Source organism: Camelus bactrianus, chromosome 13 (genome assembly GCF_048773025.1).
Source record: "Camelus bactrianus isolate YW-2024 breed Bactrian camel chromosome 13, ASM4877302v1, whole genome shotgun sequence".
Taxonomy (NCBI): Eukaryota; Metazoa; Chordata; class Mammalia; order Artiodactyla; family Camelidae; genus Camelus; species Camelus bactrianus.
In genome coordinates, this window is record NC_133551.1 from 41,708,249 (window position 1) to 41,736,219 (window position 27,971).

At 34.5% G+C, this 27,971-nt stretch overlaps 1 protein-coding gene across 10 annotated transcripts in view; it reads left to right on the plus strand.

The window, feature by feature from the left end:
• The window catches only part of TUT4 (terminal uridylyl transferase 4), a 134,709-nt gene that overhangs the window by 32,392 nt on the left and 74,346 nt on the right, over positions 1-27,971 (plus strand). For 9 of the 10 annotated variants that reach the window (XM_074376487.1, XM_074376483.1, XM_074376484.1 and 6 more), the window contains exons 4-5: positions 1,171-1,334; positions 10,527-10,643. In XM_074376487.1, the coding sequence (XP_074232588.1) occupies positions 1,171-1,334; positions 10,527-10,643 (281 nt within the window). The remainder of the gene's footprint in view (positions 1-1,170; positions 1,335-10,526; positions 10,644-27,971) is intronic. The other variant, XM_074376492.1, reaches the window with a different exon arrangement.

Consider the following 27,971-nt stretch of genomic DNA (forward strand, 5'->3'; position numbering starts at 1 on the left):
ATACAAATTACATTATTGTGGAAGTGTGAGAATATAGAGGGTGCTATGAGAATATAAAGAATATCAGACTGTCTTTTGAAATAGGTGATATTAAGCTGAACTTTGCAGGACAAGTAAACATTACTATTTGAAGTGGGAGGGCCCTTGATGGTAGAAGGAACAGTACATGTAGAGGCATTGAGACTTGAAGTAGCAGTGATCCATTCTAGCATATTTGGTATGAATGAAGTGAAAAGTGTTAGGTCAGGATGTAAAATCAGATATATAGATAACTTAGCTCTCTTGAGGCCTTGGCTTAAAAATCTCAGAGAAGCCTTCCCTGACCACCATATCTAAAGTTTGTCTCCCTCTCAATTACCTGCTTTTTCCCTTTATACAACTTACAAAAACTTGAAATTACTGTATTTAGACTGTTGACTGCCTCCAGGAGGGCACGAACTGCATTTTATGTGCTACAGAGTTTAAACTTTATTCTGAACTCTTTGAAAGCCTGTTAAGTATTATAAGCAAGAGAATAACATGGTTCAGTTTGTATTTTAAAAAATCACACTGGTGGTGGAACCTACTGTATGCCAGGTACATATTGTTAGGTGCTGGAAATGCAGACTGAAAGCACATAGTCCGTGCCTTAAAAAGATTATAGTCTAGTTAAGAGACAGAGACGCAAAGTAAAAATACTGGTGTGGTAGAGCTATCCAAGAGTTCAGTGAAAGCAAAGAAGAAAAGGAGCCTGGTGTGGGTTTATGGTCTGGAGTATATATGTTCTGTTGGCTTCTTCTCTATAGTGATAAAGTCACTAAAGTGACTTTAGTTCAGTGAGTCATTTTTGGGACTTGAAATAGCTTTATATCATTTTACTTCAGAGAGTCTGCAAGATGGTTATGTTAGCCTTGTATAGTTAATCTCAGTCATATTTGTCTATTATGATACAGGTAAATTGAAAGAAGAAAATAGGCATTTGACTCATAAAGTAGATTTTTCTTTGTGAATTTTGATACCATGAATAACTTTTACTTATATTTTACTTAAGTATACCAAGTTGTACAGCCAAGGAAAATATAAGGGAAGAGTATTTTTTCTGTATATGTATAAATTGAATGCCTATTTTCCATTTAAAAAAATTTAATTTACCAGTTCTGATGGTAACTAAGTAATTGCTTCCTTTTCCAGGTAAAACGAAGAATGATGAATCTAATAAAGAAAATTCTTCAGAGATGGACTATTTAGAAAATGCCACTGTGATAGATGAATCTACATTGACACCTGAGCAGAGGCTAGGTTTGAAACAAGCAGAAGAACGCTTAGAAAGAGATCACATCTTTCGACTTGAAAAAGTATACTTTCTTGTTTTAGTTATTTGGAGGAAAATGCATGTTTCATAACTTCTCTTTACCAAGTACAGCTCTTTTTATTTTTCTTTTTCTGTTCCTAAGACAGAGATAACATTAATCTTTTCTTCCTTCCCTTTTTCCTTTCTTCTTCTCTCCCTCTCTCTTTTCTTCCTTTCTTCCATTTGTTCAGCAAATCCTTACATTTATGAGTCTGACTTCATTCATTCATCCCAGGGCTTGACAAATATGATCTACCTCCTTGTTTTTGTTTTTTGTGTTTTGTTTTTTAAAACTGTGGTTAAATACCTCATGTTTTTATGAATAAAGTTTTATTGGAACACAGCCATGCCATTCTTTTTATCTATAGCTGCTTTTGTGCTACCATGGCAGAGTTGTTTTGAGTAGTCACTATAGAGACTATATGAATTGTAAAGCATAGCTACTATTTACCAAAGCATAAAATAGTTACCAAAATATTACTTTGTGCCTTTACAAGAAGTATTTTGTTGACCTTTGACTTACTCACTTATCAAATAGATACTGAGAGCTTGTTATGTTCTAGATGCTATGGTAGGCACTAGGGGTATATTGAAGAAAATGGCACAGTTTTTTGCCCATTAAAAGTTAATAGTCTGGAGTGACAAATTTATCAAACTCTACAGGATATACTAGACTTCTTTCCCTCTTGATTTTCTCTTTCCTCTTTTTTTCTTTCACATTTACTGAATATTGCCTATATATTAGGAACTATTCTAGACATTAGTGTTTTGTTCCTGAGTACTAATTAATTTGTTAACCTAGAAATACACATTCCTACTCTTAACAATAAAAACACTGCAAATAGGGGGAGGGTATAGCTCGGTAGAACGCGTGCTTAGCATGCACAAGGTCCTGGGTTCAATCCCTAATACCTCCACTAAAAAAAAAAATTAATTAAAAAATAAATAAGTAAACCTAATTACCCCCCACAAACAAACAAACAAACAAACAAAACAACCCGCCACTGCTAGATATTGAAGGACAGACTCATAAATCAATCTGTTCACAAATAGATACTTGGGGTATTTGTGAGTATGCATACAAGGGAATAGGTCATCATTCTTGATAAATAAGAAAGGAAATGAAGAAATGTTATGATTTTGTATAGCTTAGAAAAATGAGGTCATATTTAAACTGAAGAAGTTAATCCTGAGTTATTAATAGAACTTATGACAGAATAGTCACCCTGTGAAAATAGGAAAGAATATCAAGGAGTAGCGGTCTATGATGTAGGACAGAGTTTGGCCTATATAGTTAGTCTCACAAGATCATAGTTAGAAGGAAGTGTTTTTTTACAGTTTGCCATTTTACTCAGTTCTGTCTTTCTCTTTCTTTTTCCTCAGCCTGGAATTAGTGGCTATTCTGAATCTGTGCCTTGTCAAGATAAATATTGAATGCCTTTCATGTACCATGATGTGGTGATACAAATTTGAATTAGGCATGTGTGGCATTTTTAAAACCATGATAATGCTTTTCTAGGAGTTTCTTTCAGAGAAAGACATATAAGCAAATAATAGTAGTAATAACAATGTTGTTTGAAAATAGGATCCTAGACAGGGGAGTGACCAAGTTGAGTTGGTATAGAGGCATCAGCTTGAGGAGTGCTTTATAAAGAGGTGACATTGGAACTGAGTCTGAAAGAATGGCTAGGAGTTGACTAGGTGGACTAGGGGAAGGGTAGTGTAGGTAAATTGTACGGTGTGTATAAAGAAAATGTGGAAAATGTGCTTTCAGGAAATATAGCAGGGGGCTGGATGGGAAAATACGTAGAATATTAAACAGGAAAAGTCAGTTGGTAGAAGGAAAAAGTTGGGGTGGAATGGATATTTGATGGTAGTAGGAAGGAATAATGTGCGGTGAAAGAAAACTTGGAAGTGTGGAATGTATTTTATTTGTTGTTGAGTTTAGATAGCAATGATGTAAAATCAGTGTGCCAGTACCAGCATAGATATTTATAATCTCTTTTTTTTCTGACACTTTGTTTCTTGTGCCCTCCACAGCCTCTTGTTTTCAATCCAGTATACTCTTAATTAGTATTTTTCTTTACCAATTTTAAACACTCATTACGAATATTCTTACCAAGTTGCTTTTGATTACATCAGGTTCATTTGGTTCACAGTTTACTTATAGATTATCTAATTGAGGAGTAACGATGTAGATTTTTAACCTGTAGCAAAGAAGGAGTAAATCCAAACTATTAGGTCAGAAGAATAAATTTCCCTATAGCAAGTGTTAAATATTGACTAGGAAATACTAAGAATCTCCATGCCCAGAAATCGTTTTTTTTAAAAAAATGCAAGTTACTACTTTTATTTTTTTCCAGTTTTATTGAGAAGTAATTGACATATATGGCTATATAAGTTTAAAGCATGATAGTTTAGTTTACATACACTGTGAAATGATTGCCATGGTAAGTTCAGCTAACATTCATCTTCCCATAGATACAATAAAAAGAAAAGAAAGAAAAAAGAAAAAATATTCTCCTTGTAGTGAGAACCTCTAGGATTTACTCTCTTAATAACTTTTCCTATATATCATACAGCAGTATTCATCACATCCTTAGTACGTAATTATCTTATAACTGAAAGTTTGTACCTTGTGTCTACCTTCTTCAGATTTTCCCCTCCCTCCACCCTCTGCCTCTGGTAACCACAAGTCTGATTTCTTTTTCTATGACTTACTTTCTTTCTTTACTTCCTTTCCTTTCCTTTCCTTTCCTTTCCTTTCCTTTCCTTTCCTTTCCTTTCCTCTCCTTTCCTCTCCTTTCCTCTCCTTTCCTCTCCTTTCCTCTCCTTTCCTCTCCTTTCCTTTCCTTTCCTTTCCTCCCTCCCTCCCTCCCTCCCTCTCTCTCTCTCTCTCTTTCTTCCTTTCTTTCTTTCTTTCTTTCTTTCTTTCTTTCTTTCTTTCTTTTCTTTCTTTTCTTTCTTTTCTTTCTTTTCTTTCCTTTCTTTCTTTCTTTCTTTCTTTCTTCCTTTCTTTCTTTCTTTCTTTCTTTCTTTCTTTCTTTCTTTCTTTCTTTCTTTCTTTCTTTCTTTCTTTCTTTCTTTCTTTCTTTCTTTCTTTCTTTCTTTCTTTCTTCATGTAAGTGAGATCATACAGTATTTGTCTTTCTCTGTCTGACTTATTTCACTTAGCATAATCCCTTCAGGGTCCACCCATATTGTTGCAAATGGTAGAATTTCCTCATTTTTTTTAATGGCTGAATAATATTCTGTTTTATATGTATACACCACAACTTCGTTATCTGTTCATCTGTTGATTGACACTTAGGTTGTTCCCATTCCTTGGCTATTGTAAATAATGCTCCTATGAACATGGGGTACAGATATCTTGTTTCAGTTAAGTGTTTTTGTTTCCTTTGGATATATTCCCAGGAGTGGACTTTCTGGATCATATGGTGGTTCTATTTTTAATTTTGGGGGGTAACTGCCATACTGTTTTCTATAGTGGCTGTACCAGTTTATATTCCCACCAGCACTGTAGGGTTGTAGGGAACCTAGGGTTCCCTTTTCTCCACATCCATGTCAACATTTATTACCTCTTGTCTTTTTGATAATGGCAGTTCTAACAAGCATGAGGTGCTATTTTATTGGGGTTTTATTATAATTTTTTTTTGGTGGAGGGGAGGTAATTTGGTTTGTTTGTTTATTTATTTTTTTAAATGGAAGTACCAGGGGTTGAACCTAGGACCTCATGCATGCTAAACATTGCACTCTACCACTGAACTTTGCCCTCCCCCCATCATTGTGGTTTTAATTTGCATTTCTCTAATGACTAGTGATGTTGAGCATCTTTTCACGTACCTATCTTCTCTGGAAAAATGTCTCTTCAGGGCCTTTGCCCATTTTTAAATTAAGTCTTGTTTTTTTGCTATTGAGTTGTATGAGTTCTTTATGTATTTTGGATATTAATCCCTTATCAGATATATGGTTTGTAAATTTTTTTTCTCATTCTGTAGGTTGTCTTTTCACTTTGTTAATGGTTTCTTTTGCCCTGCAGAAGCTTTTTAGTTTGTTGTTGTCCCATTTGTTTATTTTGGATTTTACTGCTTGTACTATAAGTGTTATATCCAAAAAATCATTACCAAGACCTGTGTCAAGGAGCTTTATGCCTGTGTTTTCTTCCACGAGTTTCATGGTTTCAGGTCTTCCATTCAAGTTTTTAGTCCATTTTGAGTTAATTTTTGGGAGTGTCATAAGATGTGGATCCAGTTTTCTTTTTGTCCTTGTGAATATCCAGTTATTCTAGCACCATTTCTTGAAAAGATGTCCATTCTTCATTGAGTATTCTTGGCTCCCTTTTCAAATATTAGTTGACCTTATATGCTTGGGTTTATTTTTGGGCTCTTGATTCTGTTCAATTGGTCTGTTTTTATGCTAGTACTATACTGTTTTGATGGCTATAACTTTGTTATATAACTCAAAAGCATTAACTGTCATGCCTCCTGACTTTGTTCTTCTTTCTCAGGATTTCTTTGGCATTCAGGGTTTTTTGTGAGTCCATATAAATTTTAGGAGTGCTTTTTTTTTACTTCTGGTAAAATTCCATTTTGATAGGGATTGCATTGAATCTATAGATGACTTTTGGTAGTATAGACATTTTAACTATTCTTTCAATCTTTGAACATGGGGTATCTTTCCATTTGTGTCTTCTTCAAATTCTTTCATCAGTGTCTTATAGTTTTCAGAGTAGAGGCCTTCACGTCCTTAGTTAAATTTATTTCTAAGTATTTTATAATTTTTGATACTATTGTAAACAGGATTTATTTCCTTCTTTTTCAGAAAATTTGTTGTTAGTGTGTACAAACACTACTTACTGATTTTTGTATGTTAATTTTGTATCCTACATCTTTACTGAATTCATTGATTAAGTCTAACACTAAAATCATGTCATCTGCAAGAATAGATGATTTTACTTCTTCCTTTCCAATTTTGACACCTTTTATTTCTTTTCTTTTTTGCTTGATTGCTCTAGCTAGACCTTCTAGTACTATGTTGAATAAGAGTGGTGAGACTGGGCACCCTTGTCATGTTCCTGATCCTAGAGAAAAGCTTTCAACCTTTCAGCATTGATTATGATGTTAGCTGTGGGCTTGTCATATATACCCTGTAAAATTATGTTGAGATATGTTCCTTCTATGCCTGGTTTCTTAAGAGTTTTTAGTCATAAATGGATATTAAATTTTGTCAAATGCTTTTTCTGTGTCTATTGAGATGATTAAATGATTCATTTATACTATTAATGTAATGTATCACAGTGATTAATTTGTATATATTTAACCATCCTTGCATCCCAGGGATAAATCCTGCTTGATCATGGTGTATGATCCTTTTATCCTGCTTGAATTAAGTTTGCTAGTATTTTATTGAGAATTTTTGTATATATATTCATCAGGGAAATTGGCCTAAAATTTTTGAGTAGTGTCCTTTTCTTTTTGGTATCAGAATAATGCTGACCTCATAAAAGGAGTTTGGGAATGTTCCCTCCTTGTTGACTTTTTGGAAGAGTTTGAGAAGGATTGGTGTTACTTCTTTTAATGTCTCATAAAATTCACCAGGGAAGCCATCTGATCCTGGGCTTTTCTTCAGTGGGAGATTTTTGATTACTGACTTACTCTTTTTACTAGTAATTGGTCTATTCAGATTTTCTATATTTTCCTGATTCAGTCTTGGTAAACTGTATGTTCTAAGAATTCTTCCATTTCTTCTAGATTATCCAGTTTGTTGGTGTGTATTTGTTCATAGTAGCCTCTTATGATCCTTTAAGTTTCTGTAGTGGCAGTTGTAATGTCTCCTTTTTCATTTATAATGTTGTTAATTTGGGTCCTTTGTCTTTTTTCATTGGTTAGTCTAGCTAAGAGTTTGTCAATTTTGTTTATCTTTTAAGGAACCAACTCATATTTTGGTTAATCTTTTCTATTTTTTTTCTATTATAGAATTCACTTATTTTATTGTTTTAAAAATTGAAGTATAGTTGATGTACAGTATTATGCAAGATACAGGTGTACAATATAGTGATTCACAGTTTTCAAAGATTATATGCCATTTATAGTTATTACAAAATATTGACTACATTCCCTGTGTTGTACAATACATCTTTATAGCTTATTTTATACATAATGATTTGTACCTCTTAATTCTGTACTCCTATATTGCCCCTCCCCACTTCCCTCTTCTCACTGGTAACAACTAGTTTGTTCTCTATATCTGTGAATCTGTTCTCTAATTCATTTATTTCTGCTCGAATGTTTATTATTTCCTTTCTTCTGCTAACTTTGGCTCAGTTTGTTCTTCTTTTTCTAGTTGCTTAAGACGTAGAGTTAGGTTGTTTATTTGGGATCTTCCTTGATTTTTAATGGAGGCTTTTATTGCTATAAACTTCCCTCTTAGAATTGGCTTTTGCAGTATCCCACAAGATATGTTGTGTTTCCATTTTTATTTGTCTCAGGAAACTTTGTTTCCTCTTTAATATTTTCTTTGATCCATTGATTGTTCAGGACAGAAATCATTCTAACTGGTCTGCAGAAACCTTGAAGTTTTTTTGGTGTGTTTGTTTAATGGTAAAATAAAATATTATGAGTATAAGAAAAGAATTTTTGAACGTTTTTCATGTGTCCCTTCTGTGAAAATAGAAGCTTCATGATGAGGACATTTTTGTCTTATTTGCTATTGTACTTAATACAGTGCCTTGCACATAGTAGTAGTTGGTCAGTAATTAGAGGTAGTTTGCTTAGTGGTTAAGTGTACAGGTTTTGGAATCAGTGGGTCTAGCTCTGCTACTTACTGGTTAGATAATATTGGATAAGTTATGTAATTTCTTTAAACCTAAGTTTCTTCATCATTAAAATGGAGTTGGTAAAAATAATGGTAACCTCGCTTATTGGGCTATTGTGATGGTTAAATAAGATAATACAAGGCAAAGTTCTTGGCAGAGTGCCTGGTATGTGGTAAGCACTAAATAAAGATTAGCTACATGTAGAACTTAATTATATTACCAGGTAGGGCAATTTTTATTATTTCATTTTAAGGATGTAGAAGCAGACTCAAGTGTCAGAGATTTATCCCAGGTCAACTGAGTTGTCATTTCAGGCCTTCTGACTCCCCAGTCCATGTTATACCAAGTTTTTTTCACTGAAAGAATCTAGGCATGTCCTTATCTGCTCACATTTTGCAATTGAAAAAGTACGATTGATGAGTGATATCATGACCTTATCAGTATTCATGGCTTCAGGTGTTCTGTATTTCTGCTTTTAACTCCTGAACCCACCCTTCTTGCCACTTCCACCACTCTTGCCTTGAACCAAGCCAGTGTCATCTTTCTTCTGGATTGTTGCAGTATGTTCATAATAGCAATGAGCCCTTCTATTCTTAATATAGAAGGCAAGTGATCACTTTAAAATTAGATTAGATCTTGTAATTCTCTGCTCAGAAATCTTCAATACCTTCCCCTCATACATAGAATAAAAGCTGGAGTCCTTACCAAGGACTCTGTGATCTGACTCCCATTACCTCTGTGTTCTCGTCATGGCTAGTGTTTTTGCAGTTTCTCAAACATACTAAGCACATTCCTGCCTTAGGGACTTAGCATTTACACTTCTCTCTGCTTGGAATGTCTTTTCCTTTATCCACATAGCTCAATCCTTCACTTCCTTTAAGTCATTTTATCAATAAGATCTTCAGTGATGTCTATTTTTAAAAGGCAGATAGCCCCTTCTTCCCCCGTATTTTATTTATATATTTGTTTGTGCATTTGTTTATTACCTGTCTTCCTACACTAGAATGTGAATTCATGAGGACGGGGATTTTCATGTGTTTTGCTATTATCCTCAGCTCCTAGAAAAATGTTTGACCTATAGTATGAGTTCAGAATATATTTGGTGAATAAAGTAGTTGGGGTTGGAAACTGAGAGGTAGAAGTTTCTGTGAGGCAATAAGTTTAGATTGGAAATAATTTTTATACTAAAGAATTGAAATGACTAGATGGAGCTGAATTTGCTTATTTGCTTGTTGCCTTGGGCAAATTATTTAATTTTAGACATTTAGTTACTTTACCATTAAAATGCAGACTCCTCATAGGGATGTTGTAAGGTCAATAGACACTCTATAAATGAAGTCTATATTCTGTGGCAGGACTGTTGCTAAATTTGGTGCAGGTTTCCTATTTAAAGAAAATTATGTTGCATTCTGAAGTGAGAGAATCTTTCTGTCAGGAGTTGTAGCCTATTGAAGATCAATCTGTGATAAAAATTAAGCATTGCTGGAGTTTCCATTGTAAGGCATTAGAAACAATGTTTTAAAATTTAACATGTGTCCTTACTGTGTTTTTGTTATTTTTTATTATGTAATCTTATGGGTAGAGTTTTGGCTTTGGATTCAGATACACATGAACTTAAATTCATCATCAACCACTTAATATTGTTGTAACTTTGTGAAAGTTGAAAACTCTATGAGCTTTGTTTTCACATCTGTAAAATGAAGACAATACCAATCTAATTATATTACTGGGGGAGTTAAAATGGCAAATTGTATGTGAAACATCTATCATAGTGCCTGGCATATGACAGATGCTTTGGAATGACTTTTTATTTCAATAATACATATATAAAGTATATATAAAGTTAACTACTGTGACTGATGCTTTTCATGTGTCAGGATTATTCCCTTCAGAGTAGTTAACTCAAGAGGCTCTCCATTTATTCCCATATGATTGTAACTGATTGGAAAGTTTTCAGAACTCAGCTTTTGGAATTGTCTTTTTTATTTGCAGTTTATTTTTTTCAAACCCCCTATTTGAGGGTGGATTTTATTTTTCATAGTAATCAAAAAGACTGAAACTTTGAAACCAATTTTTGGGACAGTGTTAGAATAAGACTAAGGAACAATACTGCCTTTCTTATCTTACATTGGATTCTAAAGACTATATTAGATAAGTATCCAATATGTTTAGCATTATCATGATACTGTTTTAAATTAGTATATTATCAATTTAAATGATGATTATTTTGAAAAGGACAGCCATCTCTTGGGTATTTAAGTACTGATTTTTTTATTAAAAATTGTTTCTTCAGTGCTTACATAGTTGTATCATTCATATATATAGTCCAAAATTTACTTTTTTATTTTCTGAAAAAACTATATTTTTAACTTTTCTTTTTAGCGCTCACCAGAATATACCAATTGCCGATATCTATGCAAACTTTGCTTAATTCATATTGAAAACATCCAGGGAGCTCATAAACATATAAAGGAGAAACGACATAAGAAAAACATTTTGGTAAGTTCTTTTTATAAAATAGTTTATTTATTTATTGAATGGTAAAACAATATCAAATATTTTTATTAATGAAACTAAAAATTAAATATTCGTCCAGTCTTATAGTAGTAACTGAAGTGATAAAGTTGAAAGCTGTGATTGTCCTCCTTATCTTAGTTGGTCAAGAGTGGAACCTTCTCAGGGACCAGTTTGCTCATACTAACATATATTGATTCTTAAGCTTTAAAGTAAGGTACAATCAGTTAGTTCAACTGATATTTAGTGATTTATTTGCTAGGTCTAGGGAGCAGTGAATAAGATAGTTATGGTTCTTGCGCTCAGAGTTTCTAAAGTACTGGTGAAGGCACACTGAATAAGGATTTAAGTATGATGAGTATTATTAAAGGGGGAAAGGTGGTGCTAAGGAAGTATACAGGACATTTTATTTAGCTTAGAAGAGGGATTGTTTCTTTGAGAAAGTGGCATTTTGAGTTGTTGAACCTTGAAGTAGTAGTTTAAAAATCAGAAAGGTGAGTGGCTTAGAGGGGTAAACTGAGAGTATTTTACACAAAAAAGCAGCATAAATAAAAGTCATGCTGGACTGAAAGAGTCTAGTTTGATTGAAGCAAAGAGAGCTAGAAGGAGGAAAATTATAGGAGATGAAACTGAAGAAGTCCAGACCATGTAGGACCTGATAAACTCTAGATTTTGGAAATTCATCAATTTCAGTTATTTTTATTAAAACATTTCATATAGACATGGTGTAAGTAGAATGTTTTCTTTTTAAAATTCATTAATATATTAGCTATTTAATTTTTTTCTTTTCAAAGTTATAATGTTAATACTTTTACTTGAGGTCTCTGCTTATATATCTTCTCTGAGAAATAATCTTTTACCTGACCTTCCCGACAGGTCTTTGTTATAGGTACTCTTTCTCTGTGCTCTTACAGCAGCTTGCTCAGAAAACCTAATACACTGTATTATAAATGTCTGCCGTTTGTCCTCTTCTAGACTTCAGTATCTAGTATTTTAGAGGACAAGTTTTGTTTCTTATTTATTTTTGTTTCTGTATTATTAGTACAGCGTCTGTCACATAGTAAGTGCTCAGTACATTTATCTTAAAAAAAAAAAAGCATTGAGAAAAATCATGAACTTAGAAGGAAAAGAAGTCACTCAAATTTTATCAGCCTATTTTTATTTAAATAGAGCTTCAGGAGACTTAATAGAACAGAGAAAAAAGTGATAGTTTAGGAGATGATAACAGAAATTTCAAGAAATGTTGAAAGATGATGGTCATTAGTTGCAGGAAGCTCGGAGACTTCTAAACAAGAAACTTAAAAAGAAAGCCAATATACACTGTATATATTATAGGGGAATTTTAGAATATTATAAAAAAAAAACAAACCAACCAACCTTAAAAGCAATGGTACTTGATTTCTGCTTTTGGTGAAGCTGGAATAACAGGGAATGGACTTACCATCTCCTTGAAATATCCCCCCCCCCCCCCAAAAAAAGACAAAAACAGCTAACAATGATTTTTAGTCAATGAAGAACAGACAGTGAATGGAAAACAAATGTGGTAAGTGCAATGACTACTGCAGCTTTTTTGAGAGTTTTTAGATTGTACTGTAGAGAGTGGAACCCAGTGTACTCCCAGAGTTGAGGAGGTGGACTTGAGTCCAGGGAGTACAATGTGGCTAGAGTTTGTAGGACAGAATAACAAAATAGAGAAAGCTATACACAGAGACACCCAGAGATATAAGGACAGTCCCCTCAGAGTATTCAGCACAGTATTGACTGGTGCATGCATGTGAGAAAAACTAAGTCAGGGAAAGAACCATTTGAGGGCATTAGAACAGTGCTTGTTGCTCACACAAAGCTTGGAATAGTATTTTCCCACTATCCAGACTAGAAAACTTTGTGGGGCATTGGGTAGAGTCCTCAGAAAGATCTTGTTTCAGTAGTGGGGAATATTTAGCCCTAAACTAAATGTGGTCTAGTCCCACCTAAAAAGTTTTAAAGGCAAGACCCAAAAGAAACTATTTCCATGTATTTAATGTCATTACAGAACAAAGCTTGAGAATATTTATATAAATACAAAATGTCCTTCACCCCAAAAAAGTTTACACTGTCTGACATTCAGTCAGAGATTTTTCTGAAATACAAAGATGCAGGGAAATACAATCATGAAGAGAAGAAAAACCAGCCAATCAAAACTGACCTTGCACTGACATAGTAGAATTAGCAGAGAAGGACATTAAGACATTTAACAACTATATTTCTGATCTCCCAAAAAATAGAGACATGGAAGGTATAAAAAAGATTCAAATTGAACTTACAGAAATGAAAACTACTATGTCTAAGATGAAAAATTACAGTGTGTAGAACTAACGGAAAATCAGATATTGCAAGAGAAAAGGTAAGTGAACTTGAAGATAAAGCAAGGAAAACTATCCAGAATGAAAAAGAAAGAAAGAAGAATTTGAACTAAATACAAAAAAGAATATCACTGAGCTCTGGGATAATTGATATATATGTACCAGTTCTACACAAACTCTTCCAGAACATCGAAAGGGAAGAATGCTTCCCGACCCAGTCTGTAAGGCCCACGTTACTCTAATACCAAAACCAGAAAAGGACATTACAGTAAGAGAAGACTTCAGGCCAATATCCCTCATGAACATAAATGTAAACATTCTAAACATTATTTTAGAAAATTGAATCCAGCAATATACTTAAGTAAGAAATACATCATGACCAAGTAGGACTTTATATTCTAGGAGTGCATTATTGGTTTAGCATTAGAAAACCAATCAATATAATTCATCATATTAACAAGCAAAGAAAACTATATGATAGTTTTAGTAGATGAAATGAAAAAGCATTTTAAAAAGTCCTAATAAAAAGTCTCAGCAGACTAGGAATAGAAGGGAACTTCCTCAACATGATAACATCTACAAAGAAGTTATAGCTAATATCATACTTAAGGGTGAAAGAGTGAATGTTGTCTCCCTACAATAAGGAAAAACAAAGGTATGGAAATAGAATAACTGCTGTGGTAACTATTGCAGTTCCTTAAAAAGTTAAAAATGGAGTTAACCATATGATCCAGCAGTTCTGCTTCTGAGTATATAAAAGCAGAAGAATTGAAGGCAGTGTCTTGAAGAGATATTTGTACACCCATGTTCATAGTAGCATTATTTACAATAGCTAAAACATGGAAGCAACTCAAGTGTCCATCAACAGATGAATGAATAAGCAAAATGTCAGATATACATGCTGTGGATTATCATACAGTGCTAAAAAGGAAGGCAATTGTGGTATGTTAAAACATGGATGAGCCTTGAGTAAATTAATGCTAACTGAAATAAACCAGCCACAAAAAGACAAGTATTGTATGATTCCACTCATATAAGGTACTTAGAGTAGTCAGAATCATAGAGACAGAAAGAATGGTGGTTGCCAGGGCCTGGGGAGGTAGGGGAATTGGAAGTTATCCTTTATGGATATGGAGTTTCAGTTGTACAAAATGAAAAGAATTCTCCTGATGAATGATGGTGATGGTTGCAGAATAAATGAATGTACTCATTGACACTGAATTGTACTTGTAAAATGGTTAAGATAGTGAGTTTTATGTTATGTATTATTTTATCACAATAAAAATTGAAAAAAAGAGATAAATATGTCCACCCTTACCACCTTTATTCAGTGTTGTTCTAGAGGTTCTAGCCAATGCAAGCAGGCAAGGAAAAGAGAGGAGAGCTACCCAAATTAGACAAAAAGAGGTGAAGCTTTATTTGCAGGCAATGTGATTGTTTATGTAGAATATTCATTGAAATCTAGAAAAGAGTTATTCAGAGTAATGAGTGAGTTTAGCAGGGTGGCAGAAAACAAGCTCAGTATGCAAAAATCAATTGTATTTTTATTTTTTTAGGTTATATGCAAATACTATGCCATTTTATTTTATTTTTTTATTGACGTATAGTCAGTTTACAATGTGTCAATTTCTGGTGTACAGCACATTGCTTCAGTCATACCTGAATATACATATATTCATTTTCATATTTTTCACCGTAAGCTACTACAAGATATCGAACATAGTTCCCTGTGCTATACAGTATAAACTTACTTACCTATTTTATATATACCAGTCAGTATCTGCAAATCTCAAACTCCCAATTTATCCCTTCCCACCCCTTCCCCCTGGTAACCATAATTATTTCATTTTTCTAGGTCTTTTTCCTAATCTTTTTTTTAATTGAAGTATAGTTGATTTACAATGTTGTGCTAGTTTCTGGGGTACAGCAGAGTGATTCAATTTTTTAATTTATTTTTATACACACACACACACGTTCTTTTCCATTGTAGGTTATTATAAGCTATTGAATATATTTCCCTGTGCTATACAGTAGGACCTTGTTGTGTATTTATTTTGTATATGGTAGTTTGTATCTGCTAATACCAAATTCCTAATTTATTCCTCCCCCTCTTTCCTCTTTGGTAACCATGTTTGTTTTCTATGTCTGTGAGTCTCTATTTGTAAATAAATTCATTTATGTTACTTTTTACATTCCACATATAAGTTATATGGTATTTATCTTTCTCTGTCTGACTTTAGTTAGTATATAATCTGTAGGTCCACCCATGTTGCTGCAAATGGCATTATTTCTTTCTCTTTTTATGACGGAGAGCTGTTCCATTGTGTGTGTGTGTATATATATATATATGTGTATATATATATATATATATATATACACATACCGCATCTTCTTTATCCAGTCATCTGTTGATGGACATTTAGGTTGCTTCCATGTCTTAGCTATTGCAAATAATGCTACAGTGAATACTGGGGTGCATGTATCTTTTCAAATTAGAGTCTTCTTCGGATACATGCTCAGGAGTGGGATTGCTGGATCATATGGTAAGTCTGTTTTTAGTTTGTTTGAGGAATCCCATACTGTTTTCCACAGTGGCTGCACCAAACTGCATTCCCACCAGCAGTGTAGGAGAGTTCCCTTTTCTCCACAGCCTCTCCAGCATTTATCGTTCGTGTACTTTTGAATGATGGCCATTCTGACTGGTGTGAGGTGATAGCTCATTGTAGTTTTGATTTGCATTTCTCTGATAATTAGCAAATTGAGCATCTTTTCATATGCCTATATGCCATCTGTATTTCTTCCTCAAAGAAATACCTGCTTAGGTCTCAAGCACATTTTTTGATTGGGTGGTTTTTGTTGTTACTGAGTTGTATGAGCTGTTTGTATATTCTGGAAGTTAATCTCTTATCAGTCACATAATTTTAAATATTTTCTCACTGTCTGTAGGTTGTCTTTTCATTTTGTTTTGCTGTGCAAAAGCTTATAAGTTTAATTAGGTCCCATTTGTTTATTTTTGCTCTTATTTCTGTTGCCTTGGGAGACTGACCTAGGAAAACATTGCTATAATTTATGTCAGAGAGTGTTTTGCATATGTTCTCTTCTGTGAGATTTATGGTGTCCTGTCTTATGTTTAAGTCTTTAAGATATTTTGAGTTTATTTTTGTGTTTGATGTGAGGGAGTGTTCTTACTTCATTAATTTACATGTGGCTGTCCAGCTTTCCCAACACCACTTGTCAAAGAGACTACCTTTTCTCCATTGTATATTCTTGCCTCCTTTGTTGAAGATTAATTGACTGTAGGTGTGTGAGTTTATTTCTGGGCTCTCTGTTCTGTTCCACTGATCCATATGTCTGTTTTTGTACCCGTACAGTGCTGTTTTGATGACTGTAGCTTTATGGTATTGTCTGAAGTCTGGGAGGTTTATGCCTGCAGCTTTTTTCTTTCTCCTCAGGATTGCTTTGTCAGTTCTGGGTCTTTCATGGTTCCGTATAAACTTTTTAGGATTATGTGTTCTAGTCTTGTGAAAAATGTCATGGGTAATTTGATAGAGATCACATTAAATCTGTAGATTGCTTTGGGTAGTATGGCCATTTAAACAATATTAATCTTACAATCCAAGAGCATGGGATACCTTTCCATTTCTTTGAATTATATTCAGTTTCCTTGATCAGTGTTTTATAGTTCTCAGCTTATAAGTGTTTCACTTCCTTGGTCAGGTTTATTCCTAAGTATTTTTTTTAATGCAATTTTAAGAGATTTTTTTTTTTAAATTTTCCCTTTACAGTAATATTTCATTATTTAATTTTCCCATTACTGTAATATTTCATTATTACTGTAAAGAGATGCAACAGATTTCTTTATGTTAATCTTGTATCCTGATGCTTTGCTGAATTTGTTTATCTGCTCTGGTTTTGTTTGGGGTCTTTAGGGTTTTCTATATATAGTATCATGTCATCTGCATATCATGACGGTTTTACCTTTTCCTTTCCCATTTCGAGCCCTTTTATTTCTATCTCTTGTCTGATTGTTGTGGCTAGGGCTTCCAATGCTATGATGAATAGAAGTGGTGAGAGTGGGCATCCTTGTCTTGTTCCAGATTTTAGTGGGAAGGCTTTCAGCTTTTCCCTGTTGAGTATTATGTTCACTGTGGGTTTGTATAAATGACTTTTATTATGTTGAGATATGTTTCCTCTGTACCCACATTGGTAAGAGTTTTTATCATGAATGGATGTTGAATTTTATCAAATGCTTTGTCTGCATCTATTGAAATGGTCATGTGTTTTTTCTTTTCTTTTGTTGATGTGGTTATCACTGATTGATTTGTGTATATTGAACCATCCTTCTGACCCTGAAATGCATCCAACTTGATCATGGTATATGATCTTTTTTATGTATTGTTGGTTTTGGTTTGCTAATATTTTGTTGAGAATTTTTGTATCTATATTCATCAAAGATACTGGCCTGTAATTTTCTCTTTTGATAGTGTCTTTGTCTGGTTTTGGTATTAGGGTGATGGTGGCTTCATAGACTAACTTTGGGAGTATTGCATCCTCTTCAGTCTTTTGGAAAAATTTGAAAAGGATCAGTATAGGTTCTTTGTATGTTTAGTAAAATTCCCCAGTGAAGCTATCTGGTCCTGGACTTTTGTTAGCAGGGAGTTTTTAAAATTATAGATTCTATTTCACTTCTAGTGATTGGTCTGTTCAAATTATGTATATTTATTCAGTTGTGGTAGACTGTTTCTAGAAACTTGTACATTTCTTCTAGGTTGTCCAAGTTGTCAGCATATAATTGTTGATAGGATTCTCAAGTTTTCTTGTATCTATGCAGTATTGGTTGTTACTTCTCTTTCATTTCTTTGTTTATTTGAGTCCTCTCACTTTTCTTTTTGGTGAACCTGGCCAGACGTCTATTTGTCTATTTTGTTTACCCTGTCAGAGAATGAGCTCTTGGTTTTATTGGGTTTTTTTTATATATATATATTTTAAAAACCCTCTATTTAATTTATTTCTTCTTTGATCTTTATTATTTCATTCCTTTTGCTGACTTCAGGTTTTGTTTGTTCTTTGTCTAATTCTTTTAGGTGGTAGGGTAGGTTGTTTATTTGAGATTTCTTCTTGTTTTTTGGGGGAAGGACTGTATTGAACTTCCCTCAAAGGACTGCTTTTGCTGCATCCCATAGATTTTGTATGGTTGTGTTTTCATTGTCATTTGTCTGAAGGTATTTTTAAATTTTCTCTTTTATTTCATTGTTAACCCATTGGTTCTTTAGTAGCATGTTTAATCTCTATGGAATTTTTTTTTTTTATCAGTTCTCTTTCGGTAGTTGATTTCTAGTTTCATGGAGTTGTGATTAGAGAGGATTTTTGAAATAAATTCTGTCCTCTTACATTTGTTGAGGCTTCTTTTGTATCCTAGCATGTGGTCTATCCTAGAGAATGTTCCATGTGCACTTGAAAAGAATGTGTATTCTGTTTTTTTTAATATAGTGTCCTGGAAATATCAAGTAAGTCTAGCTGTTCTGCTGTGTCATTTAGGGTTTCTGTTGCCTTACTGATTTTTCTGTCTGGAAGATCTGTCCATTGATGTCAGTGGGGTCTACTGCTATTGCATTCCCATCAATTTCTCCCTTTATGTCTGTTAGTATTTGTTTTATGTATTTAGGTGCTCCTATATTAGGTGTATATATGTTAATGAGTGTAATATCCTCTTCTTGTATTGGTCCTTTTATCATTATATGTGTCTTTGTCTTTCTCTGTGGCCATTGTTTTAAAGTTTATCTGTCTGATATAAGTATTGCTACCCTCACTTTCTTGTCATTTCTGTTTGCATGAAATACCTTTTTTCATCCCCTCACTTTCAATCTATATGTGTCCTTTGCCCTAAAATGGGTCTCTTGTAGGCAGCATGTTATAGGCTCTTGTTTTATTATCCAGTCTGCCACTCTGCATCTTTTTATGTGATTCTATTTTAATGAAGTATAGTCAATTTACAATGTTGTGTCAATTTCTAGTGTAAAGTATAATATATATCTTTTGATTGGTGTGTTCAGTCCATTGACATTTAAGATAATTATTGATAGATATTTATTGCCATTTAAAATCTTGTTTTCCAGTTAATTTTATATTTCTTTGTTCTTTTCTTTTTCTTTTTGTTTTTCCTTTTGTGGTTGCATGGTTCTCTTTTGTCTCAAGTTTGTATTCTTTTCTTTTTGGCTTTTATGAATCTACTGTGTGTTTTTGATTTGTAATTACCCTATTTTTTCAAGTATGTTAACCCATTATTATATCTACCTGCTTTAGACTGGTAGTCATCTAGGCTCAAACATATTTTTAAAAAATCTACATTTTCTAACTCCCCTTCAGCACATTTTATGATTTTGGTGTCCGTATTACATCTTTATGTTTATCCTTTTGCTGTTCATTGTAGTTACCATCACTTTCACAAAATTTTTTTTGATTTTTTTTTTTAAATCTGTGTACTGGCTTATTTAAGTAATTTACTTTCCAATTGTGATTTTCTCTTTTCTATAGATTCTTGCTTCTTTTCTATTTAGAGAAGACCTTTCAATATTTCTTTTAGGATAGCTTTAGTGTTGCCATATTCTTTTAGTTTTTGCTTCTCTGAGAAATTATTTCTCTCTCCTCCTATTCTAAATGATAACCTTGCTGGGTAGTGTATCCTAGTTTGCAGGCTTTCTCTTTTCAGGGCTTTGAGTATATTTTGCCACTCCCTTCTGGCTTGCAATGCTTCTGTAGAGAAATTAAAAGTAATTAACCCTTTATTTTTCTTTTACTGCCTTTAGAATCCTCTCTTAAACTTGACATTTTATTATAATATGTCTTGGTGTAGGTCTTTTGGGTTCATCTTGTTTGGGACCCTCTGTGCTTCCTGTACTTGATACTTGTTTCCTTTTTCAGGTTTGGGAGATTTTCAGCCATAATTTCTTCAAATATATTTTTGATCCCCCTTTCTCTTTGTTCTCTTTCTGGGATCCTTTTTATGCATAGACTGGCATGATTTATATTATCTTCTAGGTCTTGTACACTACTTTTGTTTTTTTTTTCATTTGTCTTTCTGTTTGCTATTCTGTTTGGGTGATTTCCATTATTTTATCTTCCAGATCCCTTATTTGTTCTTTTGCATTATTCAGTTTGTTATTTATATCCTTTAACTCAGCTTTCATCTTGACAAACGAGTTTACTAACTGGCTCCTCTGTATAGTTTCTGGTTCCTTTTTATAATAACCTGCATTTCTGTTAATAGCCCTTCTTCATTCCTTCAGTATTTTTATTGCCTCCTTTTTGAACTTCCGGTCTAGTAGAGTGGAGAAGTCTGTTTCATTGTTCTTTCAGGGGAAATCTCTTGATCTTTTAATTGCGAGTGGTTCCACTGCTTCTTCATTTTATGTATATTTCTCTGACTCTATGTATGAGTTTAGGAGAAGCAGTTATCTACTGTGGTCTTGAAGGGCTGTTTTTGCATGGGAGCATCCCTGTGTAGCCTGCGTGAGACTAATATTTTTGATATGAGGGCTGTTATTAGTATGGATGCCTGCATCCATCCTTCCTCAGTGTGGCTAGCCGTTATCCCCTAGATGCAGGGTGTGATTGGTGTTGTGACCAGGGCCTGCATTCAGTGTTGACTGAGGCTCCCCTTTTTCTCTCTGGTGGTCACAGTCCTGTCGGCAGCAGGGTATTCTCCCCAGTTGTTGGGGTAGAAGCCCCCAGATCTGTTTTCTGAGCTGTGGTTTGAGATAGGTGGGACTCTAGCACTCCTGCTGGGAGAGGAGCCACTGAATATTCCTACATAGGAGCTGTTTACTGGGAAGTCTGCTCTGTGGTCGTCTGTCACTTGTTATGTAGACTTACAAAGTACGCTGTTGTTGGTACTGTCTTTGGCCCTCACTCAACTTCGGGAATTCAGGTAATCAGCCGGTTGTCCCTCATGTGCTGTGCTCATAAAGTCACCAGCGCAGATTTGTTGGTGCAGATCTGCTTAAGTCAGGCACTGGGATTGCTGTAGTTGCTCACTTGGACCCAACATGGGAGCTAGGGAATCACCCCAGACCCCAGCCCTGCCGCTGCATGCCACCCCAGCCACAGAAGCACCATTAGTTTTCTGGGATGTCTCACAGGTGCTGAACTTACAAAAATCATAAATCCATGGTCTGCATAGCTGCTGGGACTCTGCTCAGATTTCAGCCCTGTTTCTGAAGTTGTGCAACCCCTGGGGATCAGCTCAGGTTTCAGCCCTGCCTCTGCGTGGGACAATCCGCTTATGCTTGTGTGGTCCCAGAGCTCAGAGATGCTGGGTGGTGCCCATTGTGAGCACTTGGAGAGTGAGGCTGCAATGGCAGGGCCCTGCCCCTCCTTTTATAGGCATTAACAATGGGGCTTCTATGCGGGATATGAGCTCCGTCCTGTGCACACCCTCAATTGTGGCTTGGACCACACTCTAGCCTCTTCAGGCTGTCTCTGTGCAGCCAACCCAGTCTTATTCCTGGGTCTGTCCTTTGAAACCTGGGTTTTTGCACCCAGCTCCTCTGCGCACCAGCATACGTGTGTCTGGGGTTGGGAAGTGCAGTGAAGTGGCCAAGATGGTCTGTGCTGGTCTCTCTCTGTCTGCCACAGTCTGGTTGCTGTACTCCCCTCTGGACTCTGAAACTCCCTTTCTGTCCCAGCAGATCTCCCAGCTGGTGAAGGGGATTATCAGGGTGAGGGAACGTTTCCTCTTCCGCAGTTCCCTCCCAGGGATGCAGGTCTCATCCTGATTCCTTTTTTCCCTTTCATCCTACACAGTTCCGTGGTGATATTTCTTGTAACTTTGGTTCTATGAGATCTTCTGCCAGAGTTCAGTAGGTGTTCTGTGAGAACTGTTCCACATGTAGATGTATTTTTGATTTATTTGTTGGAGGATGTGAGCTCCATGTCCTTCTGTTCCACCATCTTGATCTCCTTTCAACTGTATTTTTATACACTATTAATAAACAGCACAAAATTGAACTTAAAAAGTTACTATTTATAATAGCATCAAAAATATGCTAAACTTGTGTACAGAAACTACAAAACATTCCTGGAAGAAATTAACGAATTGCTGAAGAAATGGGGAAATAAACCTTGTTTATATGTTGGACGAATTGATACTGTTAAATGTCTTTCCAGGTCACCCTATAGATTCAACACAATCCAACCAATTTCCTGATTTCAAAAACTGGTTCTAAAATTCATCTGTAAATGCAGAGGCCCTAGAAAACCCAAAGCAACTTTAAAAAAGAACTAAGCTGGAGGACTAACAACACCTGATTTCCAGATTTGTAAAGCTACAATAATGAAGACAGTGTGGTATTAGCATTAAGTAGACAAATAGATCAGTGGAGCAGAATAGTGAGTCTAGAAATAGGACTGCCCTTACATGAGCAACTGAGTTTTGACAGAGCTTCAAAGGCAATTGAGTAGAGAAATGACACTTCTAAACATATGAATAAATAGATACCGTATATGAAGAAAGACCGTAGAGCCATACCTTGCACTATATAAAAAAAAACTCAAAATGAATCACAGACCTAAATGTAAATCCGAAAAGTATAAAATTTCCACAAGAAGACACAGGAGATCTTTATGACCTTTTGTAGACAAAATTTCTTAGATCCGACACCAAAGGAAAAAAAAGTAATTACTGGGACTTCCTCAAAATTATAAACTTATGCTCTGTGAAAGATATTGTTTAAAGAATGGGAGACTGGGAGAAAATAATTGCAAATCATATATCTGGTAAATGATTTAATCTAGAAGATATAAACAACCATCAAATCTCAGTAGTAAGTATAGGAATCCCCTCTTATTCTTGGTTTTATTTTCTGTGGTTTTAGTTCCCCTTGGTCAGCCATGTTGGAAAATATTAAATGGAAAATTCTACAAATAAACAAGTTTTAAATTGCATGCTATAGTGAATAATGTGATGAAATCTCATGTTGTTCATCTTTATCCTGCCTGGGACGTGAAACATTCCTTTGTCCAGTGTGTCCACACACTATATGTTAGCTGCCTGTTAGCCACTTAGTAGCTACCTTAGTTATCAGATTGGCTCTTGATGTGTTTGAGTAACCCTTATTTTACTAAATGGCTCCAAAGTGCAAGAATAGTGATGTAGGTGATTTGGGTAGTCTCTTACTGTGCCTAATTTATACATAAAACTTTATAATGGGTGTGTATGTACAGGAAAAAACATAGTGTTTATAGGGTTCAGTACTAGCTGTGGTTTCAGGCCTCCACTGGGGGTTTTGGAACGTATCCCCTATGGATAAGAGGGGACTAATGTGATAAACAACCAAATAAAAATATGGGTGAAAGGTTTGAGTCAACATTTCCTTAAGGAAGACATGCAGATATTAAACACATGAAAAGATGCTTTACATTGTTCATCATTAGAGAAATTACTACACTTATTAGAACAGCTGAATTTAAGAAGATTGACTATGCCAGGTATTGTTAAGAATGTGAAAGGAACTACAAGTCTCAAATAGTACTGGTAGAAATGTAAAGTAGTACATCTGCTTATTTTTTTAAAAGGTTCATTTTAAAATTTTTTTTAGTTGAGAGATGGTAGACATAACATTATATTAGTTTCAGGTGTATGACATAATGACTTAGTATATGTATATTTTGCAAAATGATCACAATAAGTTTAATGAATATCCACTGCCACACGTGATTACAGTTTTTTTTCTTGAGATGAGAAATTTTAAGATTTACTCTTAGCCACTTTTAAATACACAATATGGTATTCTTAACTATAGTCACCATGCATATATTGCATTTCCAGGACTAATTTATTTTATAACTGAAAGTTTCTAGCTTTTGACTAGTTTTACCCATTTCACCTACCCCTACCACTCACCCCTGCCTCTGGCAACCACCAATCTGTTCCCTGTATGAGTTCAGTTTTTGTTTCTTCTTTGTTTTCTTTAGATTACACATATAAGTGAGGTCATATCTCTGTCTGACTTATTTCATTTAGCAGTGTGCCCTCAGGGTCCATCCATGTTGTTTCATATGGCAAGATTTTCTTTTTTTAATGCCTGAGTAATATTCAGTTATATATAGACCATGTTTTCTTCAGTCATTCATTCATCAGTGGACTCTTAGATTGTTTCCATGTCTTGGCTGTTGTAAATAGAGCTGCAGTGAATATGGAGATTCAGATATCTTTTCCAGTTAGTGTTTTCATTTCCTTCAGTAAATACCCAGAAGTGGAATTACTGGTCATACGGTGATACAGCCACTTTTGAAAACATTTTGGCAGTTTTAAAAAAATTCAGCATACACCTAATAAACGATTCAGCCATTTCATTCCTATGTATTTAGAAGAGAAATGAAAGCATGTATCTATACAAATTGTATATGAATGTTCATAGCAGTTTTATGTATGATAATTATCCAGAGAATGTGAACAAGCCAAATGTACATCAGTAGGTGAATAGATAAACACATTTTGACATCTCCATACTTTGTTACACTATTTGGCATAAAAAGAAGTGAACTGTTGATTACACAGCATCATAGATGAGTCTTAAAATAATTACCCTGAGTGAAAGAAGCTAGACAAAAATGAGTATATACTATGTGATTCTATTTATTCTATTTAAAACTCTGGAAAATGCAGTCTAATCTATAGTCACAGAAAGCAAGTTGGTGGTTGCCTGAGTATGAGTGTGGGAGGGGAGGAAATGATTATAAAGGGATATGAGGGAACTTTTATGAGTGGTTGATATGTTTATTAACTTTACTGAGGCAATGGTTTTATTGTATATGTATGTCAAAAACTAACCAAATTGCAAACCTTAAATATGTGCAGTTTGTTTATTTTATATAAATTATATCTCAGTATAGTTGTTTTTTAAAAAGCAGTCACAAAAGAAAATGTCATTCATAAAGGTGCAGAAGTTGGGAATGTATCTGAATTATCAGTAGCAGCACTAAAAGCCAGAAGGCAGTGCAATAATCTTTAGAATTCTGGAGGGGAAAAAACCTCCTGTCAACTTATATTTTTATACCTAGTGAAATGACCTGACAATAATGAACACAAAATATATTGATGGCCAAATTAAATGAGAGTGTTAACCTTCAGAGGACTATTAGTGAATTCTAAAGGATGTATTTTAGACTAAGGAAGATGAACCTCAGGGAAACATGAGAGATGTGAGAAAGAATGGAGAATTAAAGACATGTTGGTTTAATAAAATAATAATAACAGCAACAATAACAACAGCATTCCATTTGTCAGGGACAAAAATGTAGGCTATAACTAAAATACTCAACAGTAATAGGATGTAAGTTTGGAGAGGGTTCTCAGTGTTACTGCTGTTAAAAATTTTCTAGATTGGGAAGATAATAAAGATACTGGTTTATTTTTAGATATTTTTAGGTTAAGTATACATATTGAAATACCTAGGTAAGCACTAAAAGACTAGCAGTAGAGTAAAGCTTCCACACTATGAAAAGAAGAAAGATTGAATGAGACAATGAAAAAGCCTCCAGCTAAAGAATGGGCAGGGTGTGGCATCGGGTGATGAACTGGTGGTGTCAGGAAAAGCAGATCAAAAAAGAAAACTAGTGGAATATTATTCAGCTATAAAAAGGAATAAAATAATGCCATTTGCTGCAGCATGGATGGACCTGGAGATCGTCATTCTATGTGAAGAAAGCCAGAAAGAGAAAGAAAAATATCATGTGGATATCACTTCTGTGGAATCTAAAAAAGTGACACAAATGAACTTATTTACAAAACAGAAACAGACTCACAGACATAGAAAACAAACTTAACGGTTACCAGGGGGAAACGTGGAGGGGGAGTAGAGGGATAAATTGGGAATTCAGGATTTGTAGATACTACTATATATAAAATAGATAAACAATGGGGTCCTACTGTCGGAATCATATCCAATATCTTATGGTAACCTATAATGAAAAAGAATATGAAAATGAATATATGTGTATATATATATATATGACTATATCAGAACATTATGCTGTATACCAGAAACTGACACAACATTGTAAACTGACTATATTTCAATAAAAAAAAAAGAACTTTAGAAATATACCTGGAATTAACTATTATTGTTCAACCTGTTTTAGAAATTTTAACAAAAACAATATAATAGCTAAGAGATACCCCCCAAAAAAAAACTCAGTCAAAATTCATCTTACACATATCCAAAAAGGTAAATGAGCTGTATTTTTCCAGTTACAAGACCAGTACACATTTTTTGATTTATAAATAATTTATTCTGTACCTTCAGCTTCTGCTTTAGGCACTGATGCTATAGAGATCTGAAAAAAAAATAAACTGCCATCAACCTGTGGATGTAGGGAGTTCACAGGCACTGGACATAGGCATAAACAAGTGACTGAAAAGAGTATGGTGTGATAGTAGATGGTTTCTAGAATATGCTGTGACAGTAGTTTGGGACTTATGTAAGAAATTTTGTGTAGTGAGTTGGAGAAAGCTTAATAGAGAAGTTGAATAGAGAACCTGATCCAGAGTCACTGAAGCAAGAAACCACAGACTGTACAGTTTCTTAGCATAACAAGAAAACTGGCAAAGGGGAGGATGAAATATATAATTTTGGAGAGATGGGCAAAAGCCTGATCATGAATGAATACATATACTATGTTGGAGTATTTGGATTTTATTTTGAGGTTTATGGAGTTTAATGACATGTATGTTTGCAAGATTACTCACCCTGGCATCAGTGTGAAATAAGCCTTTGAAGGGTCTAGGTTGGTGAGACCAGTTAGTTTTTTATAATAATCTATTCAGGCAATGAGGAGTATTTGATATGAAGTAGTTGTTAGTGAGAATGAAGTTGAGGTTAGAGCTTTAAGAATGAATTAGGATATAGAATTGTGGAAGTAGAGGCCTAGGATGTCTAAAATGATCATAAGGTATCTGAGATGTTATTATAGATTGTGATTCCATTTACTTAGAGGAACTACAAAAAGAAAAATGTTTTAAAACATGCTGAGTTTGAAACACTTATAGGACATTTCAAGTAGAGATGTTCACCGATCAGTTGAATATAAGGATCTGGAATTTATATTAGGAACTGGTGAGTCAGATTTGGTCATCTTTAGCATATTGAAGTCATGGGTGTGGGTGAGATCATGGAAGGAAGTAAGAACACAAACATTAAAGAACACAAACATTAAAGGGCTGGTAGAGGAAGAGCAACCAGTAGACTGGAGAATGATCAGAAAAATAGGAAGAATAGAGAGGGATATCACAGAAGCAGAAAGAAAGGAGAGTTTTAAGAGGATAGTCCAAAGTGTCTGATAATATAGATAAAAATAATTTAAGAATATGGACTTTGTAACTAAGGATGTTTTGATAATCCTATAAGAGCATGTTCTGATTTAGAGCTAATGAACGTAGTTTTGAGTGAGCAGGTTAAAGGAAGGACACACAGACTTAACCTTCAGGAAGCTTCATTGTGAAAGAAAGGAAGGAAAATTGCTAGCATGGCACACACAGTCTTTTTTTTTTTTTTTTTTTTTAATATGGCATAGTGGAACTTTCACCATGGTTCATGATTTTAATTTTTTATTTATTCAAATAATCATTTTGATTAATCCATATCTCTGTCTTGACTATGAACTCCATGAGGGCAGGGGTCATATGCATTCTTTTTTTTCCCATTGTGACTCCATTGTCTAGCATGATGCCTGACACATAGTTGCTCCATGGTATTTGTTGACTATTGAATTGGAATTGGAAAGAGCCCAAGCTTGGGAGTTTAACCTAGGTTGGATTTTCAGCTCCACCCTGTGATTGTAGAAAGATTTTTAACATCTGTAAGCCTTGGTTTTCTTATCTAAAAAATGGTTTTGATAGTAGCTACCTAGGGAGGTGTATTGTAAGTGACATAATACCTGTAAATTCCAAGGGAGGTGTATTGTAAGTGACATA